We start from the raw sequence: 7,795 nt of genomic DNA, 5'->3' as shown, positions 1-7,795 counted from the left end.
TCCTCCTCCTCCTCCTTCTCTTCCCCCTCCTCGTCCTCCTCCTACTCCTCCTCCTCCTCATCATCCTCTTCCTACTCTCAACCACTCCTCCTCCCATATCCTTCTCACCCACATCATCGTCCTCAACCTCATGATCAACCTCAGACCCCATCCTTTCCTATAGTGAGGTCCACATTATAATGGCAGTGTACGATTGACAATACTGTTGCTGTCCTTTTCTATCATACAACAAAACAGATAGCACTATCTCTCTCTCGCTTTGCAATGTTGTCTATTTGCCAGAATATTTTATATTTACTTTTCACAGTGACTGTACAAAACTGAACAAACCATATTCTCAGCCGCCATTCTTTCTTCATTCTATCAAAATACTTGAGTACACAAGTCGTATAATTGATTTAAAATGTTTTTTGAAATAATGAAATAATTTTTAAACATTGCCTTATGAGAAACACAAATTAAAATACCTGAAATGACATTTTAAAAGTTGATAACTAACCATCCTAGACTTCATCCATGCTTCAGTTAGCCTACACATATAGGTTAGACCTACTCATACCGGTATAAATAATATTGAAAGGTTATTTCAGAATTATTTCCATTGAAATTACTCATTTTCAATGGGATTTCTTTTTTTAACTTATTTTAAAAAGAAAATGGAATAGAATACCTACCAATAACTTAATTTCTGTTGTTTTGGAATTCAGATTGATGTATCACAGCTTTTTAAATCAGCCGCCATTTTCAGGTTTGTATAAAAATAAATCTTATCTCAGTATCAAAGCAAATTTTTGAATCAAATTATGAAAAAATATATTCATGGTTGATTTGGTATTAAATTGATTATTTTATCAAGGAAATTATAATCATTATTAGATTAATTTAATGGGATGAGTTGAGAGGGAGAGGGAGAGGGAGAAGGAGAGGGAGAGGGAGAAGGAGAGGGAGGAGGAGAGGGAGAGGGAGAAGGAGAAGGAGAGGGAGAGGGGGAGGAGAGGGTGGCGCAGAGGGGGAGGGGGGAGGGGGAGGGGGATTTGCGCAAAAATTTTTCCTTATTTCTCGTCACTTCAATTTCAACATCAAATCTTCAATCTGAAACTATGAATCAGAATAAAACAAAGAGTTTCAAATTTAGATAAATTGATAATGAAACTTGCATTAAAACAAAAACTTCAAATATTCATACTGTTTTTGTTAAGAAGTTTGATGAAACTTCTATAGCAATGATTAAACCTTTCCTTGTCTGTATGACATCTCAAGTAATTGAAGCATTTAATTTGTTACAAAATTTGGTTCTCAAGCACTATCACGGATCTATCTAGTGACTATCTATCTATGAGCTTGAATTTTTCTTTTTTCATCATGTCAAAGTCCATACCATACAATACAGAACATGTCATAACAGGGAATGCTGTAGGAATCTTCAATCTACAGCAATTGTATTTATTATCGTAGTTATCTCAATCATAGAAAAGCCAGCAGTATTAAAGATTGGTGACAGTGGAATAATTATAATTGATATTGCAGGAATGTGAAGAGTTGTAGCGAAATCTCATTGCTAGGTGTGTGAACCGGGAACATTGGATTTTCAGTGATAAGAGATGGCTCAAAATAGCTTATTTCGTTGTTGATAATAGCAGGCGAGGGAAAGCAGACTTCGTAGCAGGACTGCTAGTAGTAGCGAACGGTCGATCATAGTGGAGAACGGAATGAATTCTCTATTCTCTCTTTACTCCTCATTCGTAAAATGCTGTGCTCCGCTATTAACAAAAACAGAAAATGTACATTTTCCAATTTTATCTGAGATTTTCGAATTATTGGACATACTAGATACAGGTCATCTACATTATTGTAGTGCAAATGATTTCTCAACTATTGTTACAAATACCGATGAACTTTGGAAATGCTTGTATGACATTGCAGATAAAAAATGTAAAAGATCATTGACCTCTCACTGTTAAGACATCAATAGAGCTGATACCCCAAGTGATATAGGTCTGAGGATATCTATAGCCATTTTTGGAATGCTTGTTCATACTAAATTTACTATAGATATTCTCGGAGAGCACACTTAAAAAAGCAACGCCTGCGGTTTGTACAGCACATAGAAAATTTCAATATAAATTTGTGAAATTTTTCTTAACTGTCGGGTGGAAAGCAAACCAATTGTATTAATTTTACAGTATAAAGATGTAACAGATTCACTCATCTAGCATTCACTTTAATTTGACAGTAGAGAATTTTTCCCTCAAAGGGACATTATACAGATTCACTCATTTAGCATTCACTTTAATTTGACAGTAGAGCATTAGATGGATTCACTTTAATCTGTCACTATAGAGAGAGGGAAAGCAGACTTCGTAGCAGGACTGCTAGTAGTAGCGAACGGTCGATCATAGTGGAGAACGGAATGAATTCTCTATTCTCTCTTTACTCCTCATTCGTAAAATGCTGTGCTCCGCTACGCGGAAAGAGCCATTTTACGGATGACGAAGTAAAGGAGAGCAAACTCAACACACATGGCTTTTGCAGCAACGCGCGAGGAGGCTCGAATTGGGTGCATACCAGTCTGCTACTTGTCTAAAACACATAGGAGCGCATTACCATTTCTCTCTCTCTATAACCTTGGCACGAGCGATGGATTTCACTACGTAACATCACATTAGATAAGGAAAGTATATCATGCATCGAATTGCAGCAACAGAAGGTGTCATTTGCTTTGAAACGTTCGAACTGATAAAATGAGTGCTTATTTCGATTGCGAAATATGATAGATTTGATGTTGAAATTGAAGTGAACATAATATTTGAACGATTTGTGACAAAATCAGGAAATTGAAGAAGTTTTGGGCAATAGCCTGTTTTTTCTTTTCCAACTATTGTATTGTTCGCTCTATCTAATAAATAAATAAATAAAGCTAATGAGAGAATGCTTTATTCGTGTAGATTACAATATATACTGGTTTTTTACACTTATATACAATTATAAATGAATTTACATAATATAGACTGAGAAAATATTTTTTGAAGTGCATATGATATGAAAAAAGCAGTTGTCAATAGTTGTAGCTAATATTGTTATGCATTAACATGAATTTGGAAAGAATATTTGAAAAGATCCTTGCAACTAACTCTAGAACGAGAAACTTAAAGAGTAATAGGGTTTTAGCACATCTACAAAAGAGTTTCTTATCTATACTAGACTGGGATTGATTCACTTTAATCTGTCAGTATAAATATGGATCCACTTTAATCTGTCAGTATAAAGATGGATTCACTTTAATCTGTCAGTAGAAATATGGATTCACTTTAATTTGACAGTAGAAATATGGATTCACTTTAATTTGACAGTAGGGAATTTTTCCCTCAAAGGGAAATTATTTTTTCCCTTTTTCCCTCCCCCTCGTCCTCACTGGGAGAGGGAGAGGGAGAGGGAGAGGGAGAAGGAGAGGGAGAGGGAGAAGGAGAGGGAGGAGGAGAGGGAGAGGGAGAAGGAGAAGGAGAGTGAGAGGGGGAGGAGAGGGTGGCGCAGAGGGGGAGGGGTGAGGGGGAGGAGGATTTGCGCAAAAATTTTTCCTTATTTCTCGTCACTTCAATTTCAACATCAAATCTTCAATCTGAAACTATGAATCAGAATAAAACAAAGAGTTTCAAATTTAGATAAATTGATAATGAAACTTGCGTTAAAACAAAAACTTCAAATATTCATACTGTTTTTGTTAAGAAGTTTGATGAAACTTCTATAGCAATGATTAAACCTTTCCTTGTCTGTATGACATCTCAAGTAATTGAAGCATTTAATTTGTTACAAAATTTGGTTCTCAAGCACTATCACGGATCTATCTAGTGACTATCTATCTATGAGCTTGAATTTTTCTTTTTTCATCATGTCAAAGTCCATACCATACAATACAGAACATGTCATAACAGGGAATGCTGTAGGAATCTTCAATCTACAGCAATTGTATTTATTATCGTAGTTATCTCAATCATAGAAAAGCCAGCAGTATTAAAGATTGGTGACAGTGGAATAATTATAATTGATATTGCAGGAATGTGAAGAGTTGTAGCGAAATCTCATTGCTAGGTGTGTGAACCGGGAACATTGGATTTTCAGTGATAAGAGATGGCTCAAAATAGCTTATTTCGTTGTTGATAATAGCAGGCGAGGGAAAGCAGACTTCGTAGCAGGACTGCTAGTAGTAGCGAACGGTCGATCATAGTGGAGAACGGAATGAATTCTCTATTCTCTCTTTACTCCTCATTCGTAAAATGCTGTGCTCCGCTATTAACAAAAACAGAAAATGTACATTTTCCAATTTTATCTGAGATTTTCGAATTATTGGACATACTAGATACAGGTCATCTACATTATTGTAGTGCAAATGATTTCAACTATTGTTACAAATACCGATGAATTTGGAAATGCTTGTATGACATTGCAGATAAAAAATGTAAAAGATCATTGACCTCTCACTGTTAAGACATCAATAGAGCTGATACCCAAGTGATATAGGTCTGAGGATATCTATAGCCATTTTTGGAATGCTTGTTCATACTAAATTTACTATAGATATTCTCGGAGAGCACACTTAAAAAAGCAACGCCTGCGGTTTGTACAGCACATAGAAATATGTTTACAGTTCAATTAGCTTATTATTTACAGTGAACAGTTCTGTATTAACACACACACACACACATCATTCCTTGACCGGACTGGATTAAGTATAAACTCAATTTCACACTAAACTATATTTACAATTAAAAAGAGAGTTCACCTATTGAGTGAAATTTATACTTGGAATTAAATGTCAACAAAGGAATCAATAATTTGTGAACTAGGTACGTTTTCAGTTTAAAAGATAGTCCACCTAGTGAGTTGTATTAGTACTTGACATCAAATTTTGACAAAGGATTAAATACTTCATAAACTCTATGTGTGTACGAGGGTAGGATGATGTGTAATGCACTCGTTATATTACGTTATATCCTACTGCGGATCCAGCTCCACAGGCGAGCCAGCAGGCTTGATTGAGGAGGAGTCGATAGAGCCACCTCCTGAGCTGACTCTTGGCGCGGCGTTTCTCTCGACTGCCTCCTGAACAAATAATAAAACAACAGTTTAGCGATTTCAAAAATTGAAAGTAATTTTTACAATCAAAATAAATGAATTATAGAAAATGAATTGATGGATAGATAAGATATTATAGATGCTATAATAAATGCTAATATATGTTGAATCGCGATGTATAACAATGGTGTAGTGTAAGATTTTATAATGAAATGACAGCAACCTGCAGCTGGTGGATTCAGTACTTCCTGTGATGGGTCAATACCTGATCCCCGAGGCCAGCCTTATCCCTGAGGGGCCAAATACATATATACATACCTACATACATACTAGAGCAAATCCAGTCGTGTTACAAAATATACTACTCTCGATCGATAATATTAACAAGTGAATCTTTGTGAAATATGTGTCAGTCGCTAGAAAAACGCCGAAATGTTAGAACTTTTCTCAAATCCGTCCTTATAGTGAACCTCTAGAGGACCACCTAAACATATACATGCCAAATTTGAACGTATTTAATCCAGTCGATTTTTAATTCTGTTGAGTGAGTGAATGAATAATTAATTATTGAATCTCATTTCACTTATTGTATAAATAGAGTAGCCTACCTACCTATCTATATTGAAGAATATATATTATATAACATTATAAAAGTGTACTCACCTGTTCGCAGCAGCCAGCAGTCTCCTTCTCTGAACTAAATTATTGTTCGCAGCCAGTCTTCTTCTCATCTGTACCGATTGATTTCCTGCCAGTCTCCTCCTCTTCTCCCCCGCCCTCCTTGTTTGGACTCTTCTCTGAAATAAACATATTTCAGATAAACTTAAGTTATTCATCCTATTACCAAAATACTAAACAAGACAAATAGACGTCGACAAACACTTCTTATATATTTTTCTTCTTCCTCTCCTCGGCCTATCCTTATATTTCATTAAAATATTAACTGTAAAGTTGTAACTGGTGTGCTATTGTGTCCCATCCCATGTGGTGGATTGGGCAAGGCCTCCTAGATGATAAAGAGGCCAATTTCAAAAGTTGAATGAAGAAATAGCAATTGTAGCTATCAAATCCAACATTAATTCAGTTGCATTTCAAGAGGAAAACAGGAGGTAGGTGTGATGATGAGAACCTTATTCAATGAAAAAAATGTGGTACAGCATTCTTTAGAAGAGAAAAGTTAAAAAAGGTGGATACCACCTCAGTTAATTATGTGAAACCTGTAAGAGGATCGAATAAATGTGATTTGGATCATTACATGGTGGTTGCAAATATATTTGGAGGAGGTTTGAAAGGTAGGCTAATAAACATCAATGATTCTAAATTTGAAGGGGGAAAAGTTCAGAGAACTTGAAGCAGGCAGAAACCAAAAGTAGAGCAATCATTACTGGAAAAATATATTGCTGGGAGCAAGAGGCTGTCTAGACAATGTATGCATGTTTTAGTTGCTCAAGTAGTTCTATCGTCATTGCCTACGCATTACACCACTCACCGTCTACCTCATAGTCATTATTGTGTTATAACATTGTTCTCTTCACACCCCTTATATATTTTTCCGGCTTATGCAATATAAAGAAATATTATATTAGAAGCCAATTAGTTGCTGATCCGACCACAAAAAATAAACGCACACCACTCAAGTGTAACAACCTTGTTTTTTGTGAATTGTACTGTACAATGATTAGATAAAATTGAAAACTATCATAAACTATAAACAAAAGAAGAAATAGAAGAGGAAAAATACGATTGGTATAAGAAAGAAAAGACCAGACTGATGCCGGCAGTGATGCTTTACAGTTGAAACAGTTAGAACAGTTGGCTCAATTGATTATTCAAAAATAAAACTTGAAGGCTTCATTATAGAATGATAATGATGATTAAATCAATTTAGAAAAGAATTGAATCAAATTCTCCCTTAACGGCTACTCTTCAAATGAATTTGTAATACTTAGAATGTCCTGTTTTCTAATGAAGCTGCCTGGCAATCAATTAACAGAAAGGTTTGTTGTTTGGATGATATAGAAGAATTCAGATAAAACAAGTTCTGTATGAAGTTTAAGAATGAAATTCATATGTATTCTCAACATTTGCTCATAAATCTTGTCCATTATCTGCAAATCTATGTTTCATTTTATGTTTGAAATTTTAAAGAATTTGCAGTTTATTATTAAATGTGGTTTGATTTGTTTTATATTGGCCTATATGCATGTACACTCCATAAACCAAGGATTTTTTGTGTTTGGCTAGGTAGTTAGCAGACATGCTATTGTGTCCAATATTTGGTGTTTCAAAACAATAAATATAACAAGTTTTATAAATATAAATAGGCATGATAAAAGTTGAAATATACAACATGAAAAAAGGGTAACGTAAGCTGTGATTCTCTGTTATCAGAAGGCTTGCAAGTCTTAATGGAACAGGTACCTGATTTTCAGTTGAAACTTTCCTCAGAGTATTTTGAAATGGAACTATAAAATGTTGATTTCAAGAATAGACAATAAGTATGTAAAATTTGAATACCCACCTTCTGAAGTCTGGCATGCTCTTCAGAGATGATGCCATCAAATTGGAAGTTGCGCTCTTCTACAGCGAACTTCAATAAGGACTTCACATACCCGTAATCAGGCTGATCGCCAGATTCCATTCCATTCAAGTAAATGAAGTAGAGTTCTAGATGCTCTGAAACAGAATACAACCTTGTACTTGAAAAAAGTCAAACATGCATGGA

At 35.1% G+C, this 7,795-nt stretch overlaps 1 protein-coding gene across 1 annotated transcript; it reads right to left on the bottom strand.

Moving 5' to 3' along the window:
- Nucleotides 1–4,695: 4,695 nt before the first annotated feature.
- Nucleotides 4,696–7,743, bottom strand: LOC120354792. The gene is made up of 3 exons (XM_039442494.1): nt 7,592–7,743; nt 5,734–5,867; nt 4,696–5,097 (listed from the first exon to the last, which is right to left on the bottom strand). Exons 1-3 carry the CDS (start codon nt 7,709–7,711, stop codon nt 4,983–4,985), a joined length of 369 nt encoding a protein of 122 aa, XP_039298428.1. The 5' UTR covers nt 7,712–7,743; the 3' UTR covers nt 4,696–4,982.
- Nucleotides 7,744–7,795: the final 52 nt, after the last annotated feature.

Source organism: Nilaparvata lugens, chromosome X (assembly GCF_014356525.2).
Source record: "Nilaparvata lugens isolate BPH chromosome X, ASM1435652v1, whole genome shotgun sequence".
NCBI classification, from domain to species: domain Eukaryota; kingdom Metazoa; phylum Arthropoda; class Insecta; order Hemiptera; family Delphacidae; genus Nilaparvata; species Nilaparvata lugens.
The sequence above is the reverse complement of the archived record's forward strand: the minus strand, read 5'-3'. Positions and strand labels throughout refer to the sequence as shown.

What these genes read in the sequence shown, in the direction of transcription:
- LOC120354792 (XM_039442494.1), bottom strand. Translation starts at nt 7,711, where the DNA reads ATGGAATCTGGCGATCAGCCTGATTACGGGTATGTGAAGTCCTTATTG. An exon ending in AGCATGCCAGACTTCAGAAG is followed by an intron (nt 5,868 to 7,591) that starts GTGGGTATTCAA and finishes TGTTTATTTCAG; the next exon opens with AGAAGAGTCCAAACAAGGAG. An exon ending in CTGCTGGCTGCTGCGAACAG is followed by an intron (nt 5,098 to 5,733) that starts GTGAGTACACTT and finishes TTATTTGTTCAG; the next exon opens with GAGGCAGTCGAGAGAAACGC.